This window comes from Pteropus medius, unplaced genomic scaffold (genome assembly GCF_902729225.1).
Source record: "Pteropus medius unplaced genomic scaffold, Ma_sr-lr_union100, whole genome shotgun sequence".
NCBI classification, from domain to species: Eukaryota; Metazoa; Chordata; class Mammalia; order Chiroptera; family Pteropodidae; genus Pteropus; species Pteropus medius.
This window is the reverse complement of record NW_024352784.1, coordinates 15218590-15242876: the sequence shown is the minus strand read 5'-3', so window position 1 is coordinate 15242876 and position 24287 is coordinate 15218590. Positions and strand designations below refer to the sequence as shown.

The following is a 24287-nucleotide window of genomic DNA, read 5'->3' as shown; positions in this document are numbered from 1 at the left end:
ATATTTGCCTTAGGTGATCCGGAAGGGAGAAGTCAGCTGTTGTTGGACCTGTACACCATGTAAAGAGAATGAGTATGTTTTTGATGAGTATACCTGCAAGGCATGCCAGCTGGGGGCCTGGCCCACTGATGACCTTACAGGTACATGTATCACAATGTCAGCATAGGTGTTTCCGTCAAAAATTAACTGAAAAAGATACATATATGGGAGGAGAGGGTCACATCTTCAAGTATTTCTTATCTTGGTGGTCTTGTTTATGTGACAAAGAATTCCCTTAGGAATAGATGCCTTCCCAGTGTCTGGCTAATCATGAAAATCTTTAGATCTCAGGGAAAGATTGGTCTACATTCCCACCTTCACCACCAAAGTAGATCAGAATCCCTAGGTTTTCTTCTGGGTATTTTTACCCCATCCTAAGGATATTCCCAGAACTTCTGATGCAGGGCTCCAGTTAATTGACATTTGGGGTGGTGAGAAAGAGGTAGCACAATAAATGTAGCACAATAAAGTAGGAGTTGTTCTAAAACTCTTTGTTTCTCTTATAAAGGCATGATCTTTGTCTTTAAAAAGTTAATCTAAATCAGGAACCTCCAATTAATGAGTTTTCAAATAATGTTGTCACAGGGCAAGACTGATCTGCTTAGTTTTTGTTTTTTTTTTGTTTTGTTTTGCTTTGTTTCTGTGGAGTTTTTGTTTATTTGTTTTTGTGTCATTTTGGTTTGGGACTTTTTCCTCCAAAAATGTTAAGGAATATGTCATTGTGTTCTTAAAATTATTTTTCATAGCTATTTCTAATTTTTACAATATGAAAACAGAATATGATAGCTTTCATCTTTCCTTCCAATTTATTCAATGTATATTACATTCCTATTTGCCTACCACTGAAATAGATACAGAAAAAAAGATATGGCCTCTATCTTAATGAAGTTAATAAGGAAAATAAAAAGGTAAAAAAATATGATTACAATATAATAAAAGGACATAGATTTGTAGAAATGGAAATATGAAGAAGGGGCTTATGAGACTAAGTTTTCAAGGAAAATAGAGGAAAAACATTCCAGGCAGAGGGCTCGCCACGTGGTATGTCAGGTCATCTAGTGGTTTTACAATTAAGATGAATTTAGCACATCGTTAGGCAAGAAGGTTAGAACATCAGTGTTAGTCTCTATCCCTCGCAGGACAAGAGATTATTCATGGTAGTTTTACTAACATTCCAAAAGCTTGGTTCTAAAAATCTGTGATCCTGGGCCTTTTGACACAAGCTCACATTAAAGCTTTGTTTTCAGTGATTGGTATTCATGCAAAATATTTTCTTTTTCTTAAAAAATAAAAAACTCTGATTTGATAAAACACCCAAGTGCCTTGTGATAGCATTTGAATCCTATTTTCACCATTAGACAATGAGCTTTCTGATACTCTTATACATCCTAGTATCCTCAAAGCCAACTCAGTGCTGAAAACAAAGTCTTCAATAAATTTAGTTGAATAGATGCACAACAGTGAGCACAAACACATACACAAAATGTCAGAAAGAAAAATATGATTGTTTTTTGTGGGAGGGAGTGAGAAGCAGTATTGGTACAATATTTTCCTTTATACTATTTCTTTACTTTTTTTCCTAATCTCTAATGTCAACATGGATTATCATTAAATTGAAAAACTGCCTTGCAGATTCAACTATCTGCATGGCTAAACACCTTGAAAGTGAATATATAGATTTTTTTTCTTATGTTTCATAAAACTATGCTGCTGACAATGAACATGGTCTGCTTTTTCATTAATTCAACAGAAAAATTTAATTATTACTATTTCCATTATAAAATAGGTGCTGGAGAAACTGAGGTTAAAGAACAAACATAATTCTTATATATTTTACTATTTAAATAGGAGAGAGACATTAATCTCTTCTCTCGCTCTCTCTCTCTCTCTCTCTTACTGACACACACATACATATGCATAGACAAATTGTGTTAATATGAAGTAAAAGAGCAAGATTTTAAAAATGAAAATATTAGGAAAGACAATTTAAATGTGTGGTTATATAAGATTTTTTTTTGAAGAAGTGAAAATTAGCTGAGATCTAAACGGTAAGTAGAAAGAGCTAGCAGAGAAAGGCAACAAGGGCCTTTCTAGCTGAGGGAGAAGCACATGTGAAGTTCTGTATATGGGGAAGAAAATGGGAAAATGATGTCAGAAGAGAGCAGAAAACCACACAGAACCTATAGAACATGCTCACAATTTGAGTATTTAATATTAAGTACAGTAAGAAATAATTGTAGGGAGTGCAGTAGAAGGAAATTATATGTATATTTTTAAAATATCATTTGGATTGATGTGAGGGAGAATAATTTGGAAAGGGGTAGAAAGTTGAATCTGGGAGACTAGTTGGTTACCACAGGTAGCCACTGCAGGCAAGAGTTCTTAGTGTCCTTTATTAAACAGTGCATTGGAAGATTTGAGATAGACTTTGGAGTACAATCAACAGGATATACAGATGAATTGGCTGCAAAAAATATTACCAAATAATCTGCCTTGAAGTGTAGAGAAATAAATGTATTCTTTGATAAAGATCAATAGTTTGGTTTTAGATAAGTTTGAAATATCTTTGAGATTTTCAAGTGTGAATTAATTACTTTAACAAATTAAGTTCTTATAGTTTGTGCCAGAAAATGTAATAGGAACTGGAAATATAAAATATAGCCTAAGTTTCCAAGAAATTTGTAGTAGGAGAAAAAAAACAGAATAATGGGTAACAACATGGTTTACTGAGTATTGTAGGTGAAGAATGAACAAAGTATTATGGAAAAATGGAGGAAGGCCTATCTAACCCTGGAGAATTTGGGAAGATTTAATCTTGAGGCACAATCTTGAAATTCACTTAATTAAAAAGTGTAGATGATGTTAGAAAGGATATGCATCATAAGGCTATTAATGTTACCATCATTCTCCTAGTTGCTCCAACCAAAAAGAATTGAGCCAGTCATATTAGACTCTTCTCTATTCCTGGCCACCCATATCCAGTCACTTATCAAATCTGGCTATTTGAACTGCTAAATATTCTTACTCCTTCTTCTCCACTCCATTTGTATTCTTCCCTTGATTAGATTTTCAACTCACTTTTGACTATTGCAGTATTTTCTCAGTTTATTTGCCTCCTTCCAAATTTATTCCATATGCCTCTGAATCTCCTTTTCATCTTACTACTTGATAAGGCAGATAAAGATATAAAAATTTTGTATCCCAAATACAAATTTGTCTCTTTTATTTCATTGCTCAACACTTATCAGCGTTTTCATATCTTTATAGGATATATTCCAAGTTTTTCAACATGGCACACAAAATTCCCTCTCTCCCACATCCTCCTATGATCTTTCCAGTTTCAGTGGTGTGTATCCTCATCTGCTGACCCCACTGAATCATTAGTGTCTCAAGGACACAACTGTATCTCAACCACATTTGCATTCCCAGCATCTAATACAATGTGTGACATAGAGTAGGCATTCTGTAAATGTGTGTAGTAAAATGATGGAGAGAGTTACAAATGCAGATGAGAGTAGGTATTGGGCCATCCTATGAAGAATGCCTTTAACTAAGGAGTTTGGACTTTATCCTATAGACAGTGTGGGACCAGTTGAGGTTTTCAAGCAGAAAAAATGAAACGATTCTTCTGTCATGTGTATACGTGTGAGGAAAGGGGTAATAAATACTAAACGTGGAAAGGTCTCCACATTGATACTGTGTGAAGTTTAGCCTTTGAGATTTGCGGCACTTTTCAAAGAAGCCTATAGCTGTTTGCAACCCTATCTCACTGACTCTGATGCAAAGTAGATCACTTAAAGCTACTAGCCAGAAGACTGCTCTGATAGCTTCGGCTATTCTAAAACCTGCTACAGTGATGCTTGAGGCTACTAGCTTCAGGGAATATTCTGTCTTTCTTTTACTCGCTTGGTTTATAGTTATCCTACTTCGGCCTACAACTTGACAGTTTAGGTCACTTTTGGATCAGTGCCTTCTTTGTGATTATAGCAACTAACATATACATAATGCTTCCTTTGTGCCAGGAACTATTTGAAGCATTTTACAAATGTTAATTAATTTAATCCCAATACAATTCTATAAGATCATTAGCACAATTAAGAGATCTGAGCTCATTTAGAATTGAATAATTATTTACAAAAACAATTAGGAGGGGCAATCAACTGCCATTAATGTCTACCTATACACTTGTACATATATACATATATATTCATAGAAAGATGTTTGAAATGAAGGCAATCTATTGTTAAGAAAAGATGTTTATGAGTGGTGGGATTGTGGGTTACTATTTCATACACACACATACATACATATATGTGTGTATAAAGGTATATGCATATTGTATTGCATTATATTCTAAGAATGTGATTTCATCAATAAAGCCATTAAAATAAATTTTAAGCTAGCCATATTTTTAATAGCCATCATAAACTGGCAGGAACAAAGGACCAGAAATTAAAAAGAGAGAGGAAGAGAATCTGGCATGAAAACCAAGAAGAAAAGAAAGAAGATTAAAAATAGAGGATAAGAGAAGAACATAGACAATGTCCCTACTTCGACATATTTATTTTCACTGAGGACAGAGAGTAATTATTTTTTATCTAACATTAGATATTTATGTTAACAGTGAATGGGACAAACAGAATGCCTGCTTTCAAAGAGATCATCATCCTAAATATTGTCAAATAATAATAAAATATTGTGTTAACAACAAAGAAGACCAGAATGATGTCAGAAACTGTATCAGTGGAAGCTACTTAAATGAGGTTTAAAGTTGCCTATTCAATGAACTGCATACATGCAAAAATTAAAGTAAAGATGGCAGTTGGCCAAACTAAAATGAAAGAGAATAGTGTTTGGGACATAAATACAGGAACTGAGAGTGGGGGTGAGGAAGATTGAGACAGGCGAGCTAGGCAAGGGCTAACTCTTAGAGGGCTTTGTAAGTAAGCTATGACAAATATTTTTAAATTAATCATAAGGGAAATTAAAACCATTTGTTTATTCATTTAGTCATCTAGTTATTCATTCAACATAGATCTAAGTGCTGAAAATACCTCTATAACCAAAACATAAAATTCCCCTGTGATGTATACATTCTAGTGGGGAGAATAGATTTAAATGAGGCAATTATTATCTCCATAAAAATCCATAAATTGAATAAGAAAGGAAATGTTATCGAGGTGAACTATTGTATAAATATTTACATAGTCACAATGTAAAAAGTGATTGTTTAAAAACGAACAGGGAATAGTGGTTTCATTTGGAAAGAGAGAAGGAGGGGTGTCAGATGGGAATTACAAAAAAATGATTTCAATTATACCTGTAAGCTCTGTATGTGTATAATTCGAAACAAATGACAAAATATCAATATTTGTTAAATTTGAATTTTATGTTTACTCTATACTTCCATGCATGGTTAAAATTTTTATATTTAAAAAACTTTATGCTATTTGAGCTACTTAAATATTGAATGCTAAAATATAAAATTTTAAAATAAAGTTTAAATTGGGTATTTTAAAAAGGAAAATAAGAGGAAACAACAGTAAGGAAATTTTGCAAATCTCAATGTGAATCTATTAGTGGTTTGGACTATAATGATGCAGTGGGAATAGACAGTAATAAAAAGATCAGATAGGTAAATAAAATCAGTAATTGTTTCCCTGAGAAGAGGGTAACTACAGTGTGGTCTGATCTGTGAGAGGAAGAAAGAAAAAATACTGGGAGGAAACAATTTGGGCTAGGCACTCAGAGAATTCCCTAAACCTTCTGCTAGGACGTTTTCATTGCACACCGTTCCTCATTAGATAAAGGCAAAATTGTCCTAGAAAGAATCTTTGATTTGTTTTCTCTCGAAGAATTTAGGATGACATATAAGCAGCAGATCCTTAGCTTCCCGGTCCAAAGCCAAAGGCATGGAAACACTTCCAGGTGGGTTTGCCAACTCTGGCAACCTTCCAAGAAACTCAAGGCAAAATGAAAAAGCAAAAACAATGGCCTTCAAAGAGTAACTCAGTGGAATTTGGTAAATGATACTGTGCTAAGTTTGTATGGTGACAGATGATTACAAGAATTAGTGGGGTGATCACATTGCAAGGTGCAAAAAATGTTGAATCACTATACTGTACACCTGAAACTATATAACCAATATAAGATCGTATACCAATTTTGCTTAAATTAAAAAAAAAATTTAATAAACAATTTTAATATTAAAAAAGTAACTGTGGAAAGCTTATAACAGAAGTTAGAATGATTTCTTGCTTTTTCACTCATAAAGAAATGCATCATATTTTAAATGCAAAGTTGTAAAATGGAAGGAAGGCAGTGCATATCAACATTTTAATGTCAGTAGAAACATTCTCTTGGAAGTTCCTTTGGTTCCCTGAGTTACCTAATTGCTTTCGAGGTTGGAACCTTTGTATCTCCCCTTAAAGGGAAAAAAGTGAACAGAGTCAAACAAAGCGGAGTTGGTGGGAATCTGGGAGGGAGTGGAGGATGAGCTCCAAGGGGGCGTAACCACTGACAAGTTTTATAACTCCAACATTTGAGCTACTCAGCTACTCTCTTCTTACAAATGATTAATTTGCGTTCCTCAGTTGTCCCACTTTTCTTGTTTTTTGTTTGTTTGTTTGTTTTACCTTTTAACAAATAAGAACATTAAATAAAAACATTGGAGGATTGCTTTTCATTATCAATAATGATAACCCTCTTAAGCATTATCCTTTTAAATCCTATGATGTAAATATTATTATTTTACAGTTGAATTAATTTAGAGCCAGGAAGATTCTGTATGTTGCTCAAGATCACAAAACCAGTGGAAAATCAAGCCCGCTACTGTGATACCCCTATTTTATGCTATGTGCCTTTCTTCACAATCAATTTCGAAGCTCCATATTTTTAAGAAATTATGGAAAGAAAAAAAAATGAGCTTTCAAGCTTGCCATATGTTACTTATTGCCAGGTTGCTCCAATAATTTTCATTTCAAATATACTTAAAATGAGCTACCTATTTGGTTATTACAATTCAATTTGGACAAGGAAAGGGGTGAAAAACTCCTTGCCATTGTTAAATATTGTGTGTTTCTGATTATTCAGGCAAGGCATCCTCACAGATTGCAAGACCTTGTCAGCTTACAATCCCTTATTTTTTATTTTTTATTTTTTATGCCTACAACACCTGGTCTTCCTAGGTGATCTCCATCCAAGTGCTAATCAGGCCTAACCCTGCTTAGCTTCTGAGATCAGATGGGATCGGGCTTGTTCAGGGTGGCATGGCTGTAGACAAAATATGGTTATTTTTATTAATATAATTGCAATAAATAGTTCCTATTAATGTTAAAAATGGAATAGGTTTTCAGAATTGTAACCTCTAATTTCTTGGCTTCTAGGTTAGGTAATATTCTGAATAGGAAAATATGCTATGTAGCTAGTTAGCCTATCATTCATTTATTCATTCAGAAAAAGTTCTCTTATCAAATTTCTACATTGTTTTCAACACTGTGCTAGGTTCTATTGACAGAGCTATAAAAGAAAGGTATCCGACCTCCCATTTATGTAGAATCAAATGTCCATAGTAGAAATCTAACTTAAATTCATTGTATTAAGTGTATAGCAAATGGTGCATCTAATAATTAAACCGTATGCCAGGTGCAATGGCGGCACAAAGGATAGAAGTACTCATGAGCGAAGAGTTCCAACTAGGTGCTAAGACAGCACTGGAAACTGGTCACACAGCGATTGTATAGCCACGGTTCCTACCCTCAAGTACCCCAGAGTCTGTACAGAGACACATACAAATAAAGAGGCAATTTCAATATATTAAGTATGCCTGGCATACAGTAAAAATCAATTTAATGTTTGTCTAATGAAAGAATAACAGAGAGAGGAGAAAGTTAGGGAAAGAATGAAGGAACAAACAAGCAAAGGGAAAGAATGAAGAAGGAAGGAAAGTGCTAGGACGAGGCATTGATTATGGGACTCCTGAGGAGAGAATACTAACCAGGTCTTGGAAGTTCATTGGTATCTTTTGAGAGGAAATTAAATCAATGCATGTGAAAATGAGAAGTTAATCAGGTGAAAGGGAGAGAAATTTTCAAGCAGAAAGAAAAGACTCTAAGGATAAAGCAATATTTCCTGTCTAAGAAATATGTATTTTTTTCCCAATATCACAAAGCTATTCAAAGGCAAGTGAGTCGCTATTTCACATTCACCTTTCTATCCAAGTCTATGTTATGGGAACTATCCTTTTTTAAAGAACAAACATCATAATGGTGATCGGTTGTAAAAGAAAGTCTTAGGATAGAATTCCCAGATCCCTAAGCAATTCCTAGAATTCTCTTGTTCAGTTTGCTACATAAACACTCACCAATACAATCTGAAGAAGGTGAACTTATGACAAATGTAGTGCATGTCTCTAACAATTCGTCTTTATTACCTTATAATGGCATAGTGGTTTAAATCAACAAGCTTTGGAGTCAGACATACCCATGTTGAAATCTACATTTCACCAATGACTCATTGTGCGACTTTAAGCAAACAAATTTTCTTCTCTGAACTTCAACTTCTTCTTCCATAAAATGGAGGGAACAGTAGTAACTAATTCATGAATTTATTGGGGAGATTAAATAGAATGCAAATAGTACCTCTTAACAGTTCAATTAAATTATTTTTTTTAAATAGTGATGAGAAATGAATACAGAGATGGATAGATTTAAGAATGAACAAAAGAGAAAATGTGGGAAAAGTTCCAACCTCTCTCTATTGAATGCTTTCTTTATTTAAAAGTAAGATCCTTTAAGTTAATGACTTTGTATTCCAGTGAATGGCAAAGTGTAGGTGATAAATTTGTATTTGTTGAACTAAACTTACTATTATAAATATCTCTTTTAACTTCACTTAGATTATCTTTTTTAGGACTTCTGATTTTAAATGAATGGATGACACAAGGTTAATGGTGATCTGGAAAGTCCATAAAGGTACTCAGGAGCCAGAACAATACTAAAAGGCACTTACTATCTTTCTTTTCTTTTCTTTTTTTTTTTTTTTTTTTTTATCACTCTCCCTGATTTTAAAACAACAATGGTTTTCTGGTTTTTTTGATGACTTCATTACCCACTTTTGATATTTTTTCTCACAAACAAGGGAAAGATATATTTTTAACCTTCCCAGAAGGGATCTAGCATGTATTGCCTCCAATAGTTTTACATTTATATTCAACTATTTGTTGAGTAGTATTTGAAATAAAACTAAAAATAAAGTTTTGGAACATAAGGCTGTCTCAATCCTCTTTTCTATCTACATTTGCTTCATTGGAGATCTTATCCAGTCTCATATTATTAGATAATATCTACACTAAAATTTTCTGAATTTAAATATATAGCCTAGACTCCTCATCTAAGCAGACTTAAATATTCAACTGCCTACTTGACATCTTTATTTGAACATCTAATAGATAACTCAAATCCTACATTTCCAAAGCAGAAATCCAGGTCTTCACCTTTCTGATCCCCAGGCTGCTCTGTCTTTAGCATTCTATATGCCACGTGATGGCAAATCCATTTTTTCATTAGTTCTGGTCAATAACTTTGAAATCATCTGTGACTTCTCTCATCTCCTTAATCAATTAGTAAAAAAAAAAAACAAAAAACAAACAAAAAACTCCAATAACTTTTCCACAAATACATAATTCTACCACTACCTCCACTGTAAGATCCCTGGTCATCATCATTAAGCATCTTTACTGCTGAAATAACCTCCTAACTAGTCTTTCTGATTCTACCCTTGTCCCTACTTATAGCCATTTCTCAAGATTCCAGGCAGGGATACCTTTTTAAAAAGTAAGCCAGATCATATCACTCCACTGTCTAAGAATCAACAATGATTTCCTATTTCATTCAAAGTCGAAGTCCTTACAAATTCATGTTCTCCATTATCTGGCCCCTTGTTATATCTCTGAACTACTTTCCCCTTCACTTCATCTCCCTCTTACCCCAACACATCGGTCCTTTTGTTCTTTTAAAACACCTGGGAGTCTCTTATCCTTAGGTCTTCACCCTAGCTGTTCTCTGCCTGAAATGCTCCACCCCGAGGAACCACAGCACAGGGCTCTTATCCTTCCCTTCTTCAAGTCCTTGCTCAAATGTTTTCACTGACCAACTCGTTTAATATTACAAATTGTGCCCCCTTACCCTTCTCTACCTCTTATTTTCTCCATTTAATATATAATCATGTATTCTATTATTTATGTATTAATTTATTTTTACCGATCATATATTGTCAGTCTTCCCAGCTGGAATATAAGCTAAAGGGTAAGGTTTGTTTGTTTGTTTTGCATATTTTGTTCACTGAGGAATATCAAACTCCTAGAACAGAGGTTCCCAACCTCTGGGCCATGGACCTATGATACCAGACCATGGCCTATTAGGAACTAGGCCGCATAGCAGGGGGTGAGCAGCAGGCCAGTGAGTGAAGCTTCATCTGTATTTGCAGCCGCTCCCCAGCACTAGCATCACCGCCTCAGCTCCACCTCAGATCATCAGGCATTAGATTCTCATAGGAGCACTGGCCCCTGGTGCCAAAAAAGTTGGGGACCGCTGTTCTAGAACACAGTAGACAATAAATATTTGCTGAAGAAATAAATTATAGAATGAAAGGAAGGAAACAAATCCCCATATATTGAATGCCTATCACCCATTATAATAGGAACTTTGTATTCTGCCGGCTAATCCTCTTTATACCCCAAAAGTTTGGAATCATTATCTCCATTTTACAGAAAACTGAAGATGAAAATGTAAAATATCTATGCTATGTTCACAGAGTAAATAGCAGAAGTTAGGCTCAAACTTTACTGTAAAAGTCTTTCTGTAAAACTTAGCTTTTTCTTTGATACAATGCTGCAGGTATATGGAAATCACTGGATTCTTTCTAAAAGTATATCTAAAATACTGTGAAGAAATTTATGCAGTGGTCCTTTATAAACAATGAGCTTGACTAAGTTGTTTCAGTTAATGCTGAAAAGAAAAATGATTTTTTAATGAAATGCCAGAGCTCATACATTGAAAAATTGTAAAATGCCTTCTTACTCTTTAAATTTCTCAATTCTCATTAACTTATAAATTTGTTTATCCCATCAGATGAGTCAAAAAGATGGTATATTTATAAATGTAACACTATTTGCTCTGTAAAAAAATAATTGTTAAAGGCTCTCTCTCGATGAAACTTTTCAAAATCAGCCCTCTAAGAGAGCAGAAACCAGTTTTCCTCTTGCCAGAAATTACGCAATGAAAAATGTACATTGTGTTCTTCACAGTGATAAATTTGTGGTATGGCTAAAAACAATGTCATTGTGGTCAAAAACTTCTCTGATATAACCAGACTAAGAAAATAATGTGGTTTCATTGACTTCAATTTCTGATAAATCTACCTTACCCAAAATAAATGATCATATTTCTCCCCGAGAACATAAAACATTCTAAACAGTGCCTACCTCTACGTTCTCTAACCCACTTGGGAAATGCTCCATAAAGCATTGGTATATTATATGAGTAATATGAAATGGATAAATGTCTCCTATCTTGCCACCTCTTAAAAATCACATTAAGGTGAGTGAAAAATTCAGAGAGCATATGTGCTGCCTTGTACTTCAAACAATTTAAGATAATATAATACCATTTACTTGGGGCTGTGTGTATATAAATAAGCTAAAAAGATAAAATAGGCCTGGCTTTTCCCCAGAAGAACATTGGACAATCTCATAAAAGATGTAGGCACTTTAGCAGATGTTGAGTCACTACTATTTTGTGTATGCACTTCCCTTTTTCCTCTTTTTATCACTTCATAATTATTCTACCACTGTTCAAGTCACACGTTATTTTACATACTCCTCACATTAATCCTTGAGATGTAGGCAGGAAGGTATTATTATCTTCCCTCCTAAAGCTTTAATTGATTTCCCTCTGAACTCTCAGCAGTAATTCCTGGAGATGTTATAATTCTCTTACGACACTATATTACTATGCTGTAAAGGTATCATTCCTCTGATTTCTAGTAGATTTCTGCATTTTGGCTGTTTCCTTTACATTGCTTCTTCCTTCCACCCCATGTCTGTACTTCTCCTATGGTTCCTTTCACTTCAAATACTCTTCAGTTACCTTAACTGAAAAAGCATGAAATAATGGTGCCTACCTCAGAGAATGTTGTGGATATTAAAGAAGTTAATGAGTGTACACGGCTCGGCACAGTGCCTAGCAGTCACAGAGCCTGCATATTTGACTAGTACACTATTTTAAAGGAATAAACGATTGCCTTTGTATCACCGTGAAGCAGGGCCGATGCCTTGAATGGAGTAGGTGCTCAATAATGTGCACTGAACTAAGAAGTGTCATGCTCTAGTTGTGCTAGGTGAACAATTTTCAATACCTTTAATGAGTAGGATAAGGCATTGATCTTACCCCTTATATACTTTTTTTTTAATATATGGGGGGTTTGTTTTCATATTTTCTTTTTATAATAAACGTGAGCATTTTAGTTACTTAAATATATACCAGTAGCTCAATTGAGGAATACCTACGATATTATGATACTTAAAATTCAGAAACTAGTAGACTTAGGAAGAGAAATGGGAGGTAAAATCCAAGGCAGAGTTTGCATGTGATTTTGCAACCAACCTTAGCAAAGGTAATTTAAATTGAGGCTTTAGAACAGTCCTGGTATGTCTCAAAAGGAAAAAAAAAATCAAGACTTTGTAACAGGGTCTATAGGAACAGAGAAGGAATACTGTGAGGCCTAGAAGATGGCTGCAAAACTCTAAGTCATAAAATCAAAAAGGCAGTTGAACATTTGCATGTTCACAGAAAATGCTTTTTAGTACACAGTTATTTGCAAAAAAACAATTTTATAAAGTCTTATGAAAACCATGGGAAAGGGACCCTGAAAAGATTCTGGCAAGCCAGGAAATTAATAGAAATAAATAGAAATTAATTGTAAAACACTCACTGTAGCTCATATTATGAATGATGACTTTGTTTTATTCAAGTAAAATACAAAAATAGTTTTAAATATTTTAGAGACTCAGTCCTGAGAAATTGCTTCACTGTCAGGTAATCAGTCTTTAATTTTTCACATGTGCATTTTTCTAAAAGGATTTCTCCAGATTAAAGCCCTCAGTATAGGGAAGGAATTCTGTATTATTTCCATCTATGTATAGAAAAATTGAGCCACAAATAAATAAAACAAAAGTCTCATATTCACAGGAAATATTTGCGTGCAAGCTGAAAGTCAAGTGCATATCTCCTGATTCCTCAATTGTCCTCTTCTTCATTAATGAAATAGTTCATTCATTGAATCCATTTAACTGCCTGTTGTGTGCTGGTACTGTGCTTGGCACTAGAAAACAGCAAAAAGCAAAGAAACAGTCTCCAGTTCTCAGAATGCTCGCAATCCACCATGTGAACCAAACAAGCAAGCTCATTATGAGCATAACAGTTGTATTATTATGCGCGCGCACGCACACACACACACACAGACACACAGAGAAAAAAATGTGCAAGCGCTGTGATAGGCACAAATTCAGGGAGCTGTGTGACCACATGGGAGGAACCTGTCGTTCAGCTTCAGGGAATCAGGAAAGCCATTCTCAAAGAGGATCTGGAAAATGAAAGACTAACGAGTTAGCTAGTGAAAAGGGACAGGGGAAAGGTAAAAACGAAGCAAAGTATTCCAGTCAGCACACTATTTAAATTCATAGTTTTTCCTCTTTATCTGTGACATGGCTAGAAGAGATCATTTTCAAAGCTCCTACCTACTAATATGCATCTGTAATAATCCTTCCCCTTAGCACTCCGCCGTGCTATTAAATCATTCTTTATGCCTTAATTATGAAATAAATCTTTGCATACAATTTCAAATCCCCCTATAAAATGTAACCAATAACAAAGAACAGAAATAAAAACTAAGTAAAAAAGATAAAGCTGTGAGTTGGCTAAACTCTCTGAAGGAATTTTATTTCGGGATTCTAAAACAAAAATATAGAATAAGCTTTGAAGAGCATGAAATAGTCTGGGTCCAGTGATAAATGGATGGCTGCGAGTCCCCTCTGTGGCAGTGTCAGGAATGCCCCACAGTCAACCCTTGTTTTTTTTGTGCTGTGGATATCTGGTGCCCATTCAGAAAAATTTCTACACTAGAAAACTTCAGGGACGCAAACCCAACAATTTACCAATCAGCGTCACTGGCCAGCAACCCTCAGAAAATATAAGCCAGGAGGAGAACCTTGCTAAAGAGTTTGAACCTATGAGATTTCTCAGAAGGGAGCATGGACTTATGTCTGGATAACAAATATCAAATATTTATACCACCACTAGCCCTGCCTTGCCCACGGCAGATGTTAATTACTCATGATTCTCTTTCCTACTCAGTAGCCTCAGGACCATGTAGCATAAATCATTCAATCAGTTCACCAAGCAATGAAAAATACCACAGGGTTTTAATCTCAGCCCCAAGACGTTAGCATATTAAACCTCATATTGCCCCTCCGTAAAATAGAGTTAATAATTCCTACCTCACTTGTTTATTATGAAGATTACCTAAATAGTACATGACATATGAGATACTCAATAAATGTTAGTTTACTCCTTTTATAAAATGCTGGCATAAACAGAAACAAGGCAGCTTACAGGTGAGGTAGTTTCCAATAAAACTTACCTAACATTTGGATAAAGACTAAATCTTTTTTGAGGGAATTATCATGGTATGTTGTCATGCTATCGTAATGGTAAAAATCGATCAATTCTACAATATACCTTCCCTGCAGAGGACTTGGGGCTTCTTTTTTTTTTCTAGCCTAAGGTAAAAAATGTTGCAGTTAACTGATTTCTTGGGAACAGTGACTCTGAACTTCATAGTTAGATGGTACTTGTTAAAAAAAAAATAACTTCTGTTAACTGTCTTCCTCTTTCCTCTACCCATACTTCCCAGATTCAGTGAATTACTCAGAATTAGATTAATCAGTCAATTATAAAATATTTATCATTGTGTAGTCAGTTCCAGGAATATTTCTGATGTGGAATATTCCACACCCCTAGGCAGAAGAAAGCCTTTTAGGTGCTTACTTAGTTTTGCCTTCTCATGGTTACCTAATCTTAGCTAAAATTTGAATGTAATGCACTGAATTTAGCCTTCTGTCTATAACAGTACATAACAGTTCTGTAACATGGGACTTCTTAAAGGCAACAAAAAGGTTTGAGAATGACTTGATCTGTACAACAGATGAAAATTATATACTCTGCTTATATAGTAAATATATTAATTTGTAAATTGCTCTGCTAACTGTATGAGTGAGATACTATGTTCGTACTAGGGGTCCATTTGTGAGCAAAAGGGACAAAGTCCTTAACATCAGGATGCTTATATTATAATAGGGTTAGCATTATCACAAGATTCTGAGATTTGGTAGAAAGCATTCCATGATAGGAATACAGCAATGGAAGGATACCACCCCTTGTTCAACATAAATGGATCTAACCATAGTAGCAGGGGGAGGTAGAATATAAGAGAATGACATACCACCAGGAGAGAGATCTGTAAAATTTTGTGTAAGTTCTTTAGATTTTGTATAAGTTCTTTAGATAAGGATTTTTAAAAAATAAAAACTGAAGTGATATTAATGGAGGAGGATATGCTGGACCGTCCAATTAACCACTTTCCTTTGACTTCTGACATCCTTCTTTCTAGCTGATCTATCTTATGTCTTCCCTGACATACCCTCTTCCTCTGCCATTCCTTTAAGTTGATGTTACACTAGACCTCTAGGCTCTGCTTTCATCTACATCAGTGAATTTGCTCATTGATTGCATTCATTTCCTTTTCTCTCATTTCATCCTTTGAACAGATGATTCCTAAAGCTGTAAGTTCCACCCTGATTTCTCCTCTAGCTTCTACTTCATCTTCTCAGTAGGTCATAGACACTTCAAACACAACACCTCCAAACTGGAACTAGATATCATTCCCATAATATGTGACCCTTTTCTCCCTATATCCCTTGTCTTAGTTAACAGCATCCCCATCAATATGGTTAGAAGCCCCTCTCCTGGTTCTTCTGTCTGTCTACCTCATAATTATTTCAATTCTAGGTCTAAAATGTTTTACCATGAATGTTTTCTTCAGTAGACTGACTTAGTTTTTGCCCTATCATCCCTTGTCTGTCCTCTTGTGATAGCCTTTCTGACCAGTTCATTCACGTCCAGTCTCTGCCTGCCATCCTGACCTCCTGTCTTTCCAATCTATCCTGGCCTTGAGAGAATGTCGTTCATGGAGAAAGTCTTAGATAGGGTTAGAGTGATCACATCTTGGAATTATTATATAAAACATTCACACACTGAATGAGAAGTCAACCTGATAATCTCTAAGGCTGGGCTGCCTGCCAGCTAAGGACCAAGGACTAGTTATATAGTCACTGAGCTTCCTTATTCAAAATGAAATTCCTTTGTCCCACCCTTTATGTATGATTCAAAATCTGAGTTTAGACCTTTGAATTGTATCTTTGTGGACTCTCCAAATGATTGTGATGCACATCCACTTTTGGAAATTCTAAGATCTTATCTAATTATAAGATTCAGTGATTATAGCACTCTACGGAGAATCTAATTTGCTATTCCAAGAAAATAGTTACAAAAGTATTTTACGCAATGGCAGCATCATTAAACTAAACATAAAGCCTTCTGAGTGGTTCACATTAGGAAAAAAAAAACATTCAAATGAATGTATAAATGCTGATAAATTTGTGAAAATAATCAAATCACATTAGAGGCATGTTTTATGCACATTTCTTCCAACACATTTGTCTAATGGGATTTTCTTTGGTTCCACACATGATGTTAATGAGTTACACATGATGAGTTGAAGAAAATATCTGACGTAAAAATAGTGATGAATGTTATCATATGCAAAATGTTTAATAATTTGGGTGCTAATTGCATTTAGATAAAAGCAATTAAAATTTAGCAGAACAGCAGAAAAAAAAAAGAGTAAAATGGAAACCCTTAAAGTAAATATTTATATTTTTTTCAGTTGATTCTCTTTGGCTAATAAAAGGAGTCCTACTTCAGGTACCATGTAACACATTTCCTGTATCAGGGAGTTACCGTGGATATTAGCAGCTTATGAGCAACAGTGGAAACAAGCCCCTATAGAATTAATTACAGTAGATAATATATTTGCTTTTCATGTCAGTGTTATTAATAAATTGTTTTTATAAAGAATAAACATAGGAATAACTAATCCTTATTTCCCTGTTGTAAAATAGTCTCTACAAGGAACAAATTTGTAAATATTAACCTAAACCCCATGGCATACTAAAGTCTCAGAGGTTGAATTCCAACATATAAGCAGCATATGTGATTCCAGATGGAGATACAGGTATATTTATTAGCAATGAGATATGTATTTATTTATAATTAATGACATTATGTAAAATAACTGTCTTATATTTAGTCTGAGCTATCCATAGACTTTTTAACTTAAAAGCACTTCGTTTTAATATTAAATGTACAATTTTTAAAATAAGGATACATTTTCCCATAGACACAATTTTGTAAAGTATATGAGGATCCTCAGCTCACTCACAGATTCTATTAAACTCATAATGATTTTAACTACAATACTAATGGTACTTGATGAAACCTGAGGTCTTGAAGAAAGAGATTGGCAAGGCAGAAATAGGGAAAGAAGAAAGAATATTTCCTTTCCTTTTTACAACACAGCTGTCTTTAGACATATTTCAAAAGACCCGCATGCTTCTTTGCTATCATTACTTACTGGGGCCCCCTTACCTCCTAGTAACCATTGATAAATTCACTGACTCCAACACCCTTGATCATAATATGCGGGAAGTTAATAGAAAAAGTTTACATCTATACCAATTAGGATTTGGTTTGGCTGCATATATCAGAAGAAAGGATAGTTTAAACAGAGGTTCCATGATTAACACGGATTCCAGCTCTCTCTGTTTTTCACTTCCAAAACTCAGAACATGTTTTCTGTCCTTAAAGTTACCTCGCAGTCCAAGATAACTGCTAGACCTCTAGCCATCATGTTTATATTCTAAGCAGCAGAAGGAAGAATCAGGGAAGAGCAAAAAGGGTCTCTCCAAGATAAGTCATTTTTCTTTAAGGAGTTCTCTACTTACATCTTATTGGCTAAAACCTAATCACATGGCAAATCTGATTGCAAAGGCTGCTGGAAAATGTAATGTTTTAGCTGCATCCTTTTCCACCCAAATTATAATAGGAGATCTGTTGCTGAGGATTAAGGGGAGAATAGATATTTGCAAGCAATTAGTAATCTCTGTCACATTCCTCAAATGTCAATGCTCCAGATTACTTTTACTCACTCCATAAAGCTACCTCAATCCTATTTAAAAATTTAATTGACAGAAATGATCTTTCTAGAGCAGTGGTCCTCACATTCAGCTGCACATTGAGAAGCACTTAGAGTGCCTTTGTAAAAATCCTGATGCCCAGGCCAAATAAATCAGAAACCCTGTCAGTGAGACCCAGGCCACTGTATTTTTTAAAAAATATCTCTAGGTGATTCTAGTGTGCAACCAAATTTGAGAACCACTCTCTCAAAGAAATTTAAAAAGAAGGCATGTAACTCAAATGATGCCAGATTTTGTCACTTTTTCCTGCTGTGTAATCAAGTGATATTAAAAAAAAAAAAAAACCTGTTAGCCATGAGCAGAGAATAATTTCTGGCACAGTAGAGAATAAGTGCTGGCACTTCCCATACAGGCCAATTTTTCACCTTTGGGGTCAGTTTTCTTCTACTACCTCCCGCCTCCTTTTTAAACATTATCTTCTCTTATATAACATTGGAATCATATGATTCTCTGAAAATCCTTACTTTTATATACAGTAGATTCAAGGACAGAGCAGATGGACCCAACGTTGGTCATCCTTGATGACTTTACCTCTCACATACCCCACATCCATTTAAACATTCTGTATTGCTTCAAATAACTTTCAAATCTGTCCACATCTTTATCTCACCCAAAATCCACACAGCAATCAAAGGAATGTATAAAACACACACACCAATCTGACCGTGTCATTTCCTCTACTCTAGATCTTTCCAATGACTTTTTATTAATCTAAGACTCTCTTCCCTGAAAGACCCCTCCCACCTACTTCCCAGCCTTATCTTACACCACTCATCACACTATTGTACAGTGAGTGGTCTCCTTTCTTGCCTTCAATGTTCCCTAGCTCTTTCTTTACAATTAATCTTTGTTGTCAAATCTATTCAATCCCCAAACTCAGACAAACCAATGTTTTCATTTGCTACTTTTCCTGTTGAAGGAAAGTTTTGTTGTTCCCATAGACTGGGTCAGGATCCTTGCTATACTTCTTTATGGCCCTTATTATAGTTGTAATTCTTTAGATGCTCCCCACCCCTGATTACTTTTTACAAGGGCAGGAAACAAGTTCTTCACAGTTTTGTTTTCAAAAGTTAGAACAACTCCAATCACAGAGTATGTATTGATAATATAGAGAAAAGTATTTTATGAATGACCATTTGAAGAAATGAGTAGTATGGGAGCCTGAGATTAAAAAAGTTGATTGGAGAGAAAGTAAAAGAATCATAGCAGCTGTTTGTAACTTAGGCACAGATGACCCAAATAAACGTTTCTTCCTCCTTTTTCAATATGTGTCTGTGTCTCTGCAGGTTGTGATTTGATCCCAGTACAGTATCTTCGCTGGGGTGACCCTGAGCCCATTGCAGCTGTGGTGTTTGCCTGCCTCGGCCTGCTGGCTACCTTGTTTGTTACCGCAGTCTTCATCATTTACCGCGATACGCCAGTAGTCAAGTCCTCCAGCAGGGAACTCTGCTACATTATCCTTGCCGGCATCTGCCTAGGCTACTTATGTACCTTCTGCCTCATTGCAAAGCCCAAACAGATTTATTGCTACCTTCAGAGAATTGGCATTGGTCTCTCCCCAGCCATGAGCTACTCAGCCCTTGTAACCAAGACCAACCGTATTGCGAGGATCCTGGCTGGCAGCAAGAAGAAGATCTGTACCAAAAAGCCCCGATTCATGAGTGCCTGTGCCCAGCTAGTGATTGCTTTCATTCTCATATGCATCCAGCTGGGCATCATCGTTGCCCTCTTTATAATGGAGCCTCCTGATATAATGCACGACTACCCAAGCATTCGGGAAGTCTACCTGATTTGTAATACAACCAACCTAGGAGTTGTCACTCCTCTTGGATACAATGGGTTGCTGATTTTGAGCTGTACCTTCTATGCTTTCAAGACCAGAAACGTCCCTGCTAACTTCAACGAAGCCAAGTATATCGCCTTCACAATGTACACCACCTGCATTATATGGCTGGCCTTTGTGCCAATCTACTTTGGCAGCAACTATAAAATCATCACCATGTGCTTCTCGGTCAGCCTCAGTGCCACGGTGGCACTGGGCTGCATGTTTGTGCCGAAGGTGTACATCATCCTGGCCAAACCGGAGAGAAACGTGCGCAGCGCCTTCACCACTTCCACCGTGGTGCGCATGCACGTGGGGGATGGCAAGTCCTCCTCCGCAGCCAGCAGATCCAGCAGCCTGGTCAACCTGTGGAAGAGGAGAGGCTCCTCTGGGGAAACCTTAAGGTAAAAACCATGGAGGGGGGGGCCCTATTGCTGAAGCAGTGTCCTTTGCTTCCTGGGTCTCTTAAATGGAAAATATCTGAGTGAGTGAAACTGTGGGAGCCAGGGCGCTGGGAAATGGGGCTTTAAACATTTTCACTGAATGGCTTTTCTGAGGTTAATTGGATGTGGACCCAGTGACTTAGGCCAAGGCCAGAAGCATACGTGTTGAGATCTCTGATAAAGCAAAGAGTTACAGCAAAAGGAGAGTGAGGTTGGCAGGGTAGGAAGAGCACAGCTAAGTCACTGAGCCAAGGCGAGGCCCTCCAGGTCCTGAGGGGACAGGGATATACTGTGGACTATATTCTAGTTCACCAGAAAAGAGCGGAGAAAATTATCGTTAACAAGATAATGCTGAGAGCAGAATACCAAGAGCCTTACACATCCGACTGTACTTGAATGAGCCTAAACCTTTTTCAAGCCAGAGAGCCCTTGATTACCTAACCCCATAGAAAGATGAGAATGTAGAATTTATATTTTAGTTCTTAATGGGCAACTTGAAGTCTTTGAGAAATGTCTAAGTTTTGAGAAATGTCTAAGTTATAAAACAATAAAATGGCTTTGCACATAATCTTCCTAAACAACCAGCCAGTTTCCCAGGTTTTCCGTTGCCCATCCCACCCAGTTCAGTATCACAGGTATAGTTATTGGGTACCGCTATCTGAAAAGAATCCGAAGCCAACAGCCAATGATTTCTCCATGTGAAGGACTTCCTTATGTGATAAATGCCCCCTAAAGCACTTTAAAAAGGCAATGGGATCATCTTAATGGCTTGGAAACACATTTGGAGGTATTAAAAAGGCTACATAAATTGTTGAATTGGGAATAAAGATCTCTCTGTAAGAAGGACATATCAAAAGAGGTGGTCAGGCCATAACCTGCCAAATCTATAGATATTTGCAATTTTCCTAAAATCTATGAATAAATAAATGGAAGAGAAATATCTTTTAAATGAAAGATAAATAGCTAAATAATATTCTTGAATAATTCTTGAATATTCTTGAATAATTTCATTTAGCCTGCATGAAAAGTTTTATTTTTTTACTAGCCCTAATTCTTTAGAGCCTGAATCATGGTGATGTTTTTATCTATAATTAAAGATATCGTGCCTGCCGAGTATTGAAAAAGACTCCCAAGATCCTTGGAGTTTATCAACGTGGCCCAATTCATTTGCATTATTCACTTGTAGCCTTGTCTGATTCCTGAATGCCTTTCATCTCTTTCCATGTACCTTGTGCAAGGTAGTCACCTGAATTGTACACCTCAAGAAATAAAACTGTGTCTTCTACTCCTTCAGGAAATCCTAGAGATGTCACGGTCTGTGCACCTTCCGAATCCCCAACCTGCTCGCATATTTTCCACTTGCCTTCCTTACTCTTCTTTAAACATTCTTTTTTGGAAATATCTGCAAGATCAGCCTTTTATTTTGTCTAAGAAAATTTATTTTTTCAAACTTATTTTATCAGCCTTTCTTTAAACTCATTCTGTAAATAAAATTTTCCTTGGCATCCTCATAGATAAAACAGATTGCCAGAGTGACAGAACTGTGAGTCTGTGCCTGTGCTCCCCAAAAACTCACTAGGGTAGGATCATTAAGAGAGGCAGCATGGAGCGACAGTGAAGAGCACTGGCTTTGTAGCAAGTTTCCCCTGATTTTGAATACTGACACTGCTATTTCTTTTCTCTGAGCCTTAGTTTTTTTGTCTGCCAAATTGAGATTATATCACCTACCTCATAGGATTGTAAAGAATGAGAGAAATAATATGTGTAAAGTCCAGGAACACAGTAGATGCTTGATTGACAGTAGCAGAGTGCAGAGCTAGACAGCCCTGGGATTGAATCTTGGCAGCATCACTTACCGGGTGAGTAACGAGAGGCAAATCGCTTAACTTCTTTATGCCATGATTGGAGATAAAATACTTCATCTAGTGGTTGTGAGACTAAATTAGTTAATACATGTAAAATCTATGCCATATAGTAAGCATGTCTTAAGTGTTTGTTATTATTATTAACCAAGTTAACAACTGTCAGTCTTCTTCCACACCTGAAAATCTCTGTGACAGGTATGCAACCAGGATGATCTTAATAACAAAGAAAGCATTATAAAAAGCAGTACAGATCTACAAACACATTGATTATACAGATTGGGTCTTCCAGAGCATCCACATCTTTACATTACCCAAATCCTTGGCAAACTGTGGAGGATATCCCTTGTCTCAATTTAAGCAGAATAAGCTCCTTGGGAGGGAGGGCCTTATCTGTGTTGCTCATTACTATGCCTCCAGTGCCTGGAAGTACTGAGAAGTGTGCTTGGCATAGAGAAGACACTCAATAATCATTTGTTGTTATGTTTGTGGAACGAATAGATTCAAGGAGGTAGTCATGTCGTAGGAGAGATTTTTTTTGCTTGGTCTGCAAGTATGCATGCTACTACCCTCTAGTGTTCTACTTTCATAAAATTAAGCCTCCAGTGATCTGTATTACAAATATCCCCTGCACTCTATGGTCATCAGTTTCTGCTAAAGAATCAGGTCTTTGATTCCGAACCCATTCAGCTCATGTTTTGCTACAATTCTAATGTTCCTCTAGTAACATTAGATTACTATTTTCAACTATGTCACTCCTAGTTTAGTAAACAAAGGGGCGACACAGACAACAAAATTTACTGATGGTGCCAATAGAAAACAAAAATGCTCAGGGACTTTAGCAATATTTTACCACATACTTATTGATAACTGAATTTTACAGTCAGTAAAATTCTATACACTTTTTATTAATAATTGCATGATAACTGTCATGGCTCCATGCATTTCATCTTTTATTAGGGAAAACTGAAGTTTTTTCAGAGTCCCATAGCAAATGCCTTTATGTCTCATTGGCCCAAATCGTCTCATATTGCTATCCCTAGCTGCATGAGTATAAGAAAGTGTACATTTACATTAGCTTTTACATCCTCCATAATGGAAGTTGGAAGGGAGAATGGGGTGGTGTCAAGTGCTTATTGGGTAAACCAATAAATAGTGCCTACCATGGAAAGGGGCAGTTTCTAATAGCAAGGGTAGTAGTAGTAATAGTAACAGAATTGTCTAGTGGTCACAAAATATCCAAAATAGAAGCAATAATCATTCCCATTTTTCAGATGAGGAAGTTCAGGTATAGCATGGTTAGAAGATGTGCTCAGAGTCTCATGACTAGTAAGTCATGAAGCAGTTTTTAAATTAGGCCTTAGCTTTTTGTCATTTGAGCTGAGTATTTCCCAAAATGTATTCTTTGGAAAGCCAGTCTCACAAATTGCTCCATGAAAAAAAAATTTATTTGTTCAAACAAGTTTGAAAAAACTCTGGCTAAGGTACCCTTTTATTGGAGAGAAACACTAAGAAGTCTTGCAGGGTAGAAGCCAATTGTTCATCTGCTAATTTTTTTTAATTCTTTCCCAAGCTTTTGAACACAGGACTGTTTTTTTCAAGTAACTCTCTTAACAATCTGGAGAATTGATCGTACAAAGGGGACTCACCTTGGAAAACGTCATCATAACAAAAACAACAAAAAGACATGT

The 24287-nt window shown here is 35.9% G+C and overlaps 1 protein-coding gene and 1 pseudogene across 2 annotated transcripts in view; one reads left to right on the top strand and one right to left on the bottom strand.

Moving 5' to 3' along the window:
• Positions 1-24287, top strand: part of GRM5 (glutamate metabotropic receptor 5) — a 400870-nt gene that overhangs the window by 330194 nt on the left and 46389 nt on the right. For both annotated transcript variants that reach the window (XM_039848324.1, XM_039848325.1), the window contains 2 exons: positions 14-140; positions 19756-20695. In XM_039848324.1, the coding sequence (XP_039704258.1) occupies positions 14-140; positions 19756-20695 (1067 nt within the window). The remainder of the gene's footprint in view (positions 1-13; positions 141-19755; positions 20696-24287) is intronic.
• On the bottom strand, positions 7202-7319 carry LOC120590619 (uncharacterized; annotated as a pseudogene).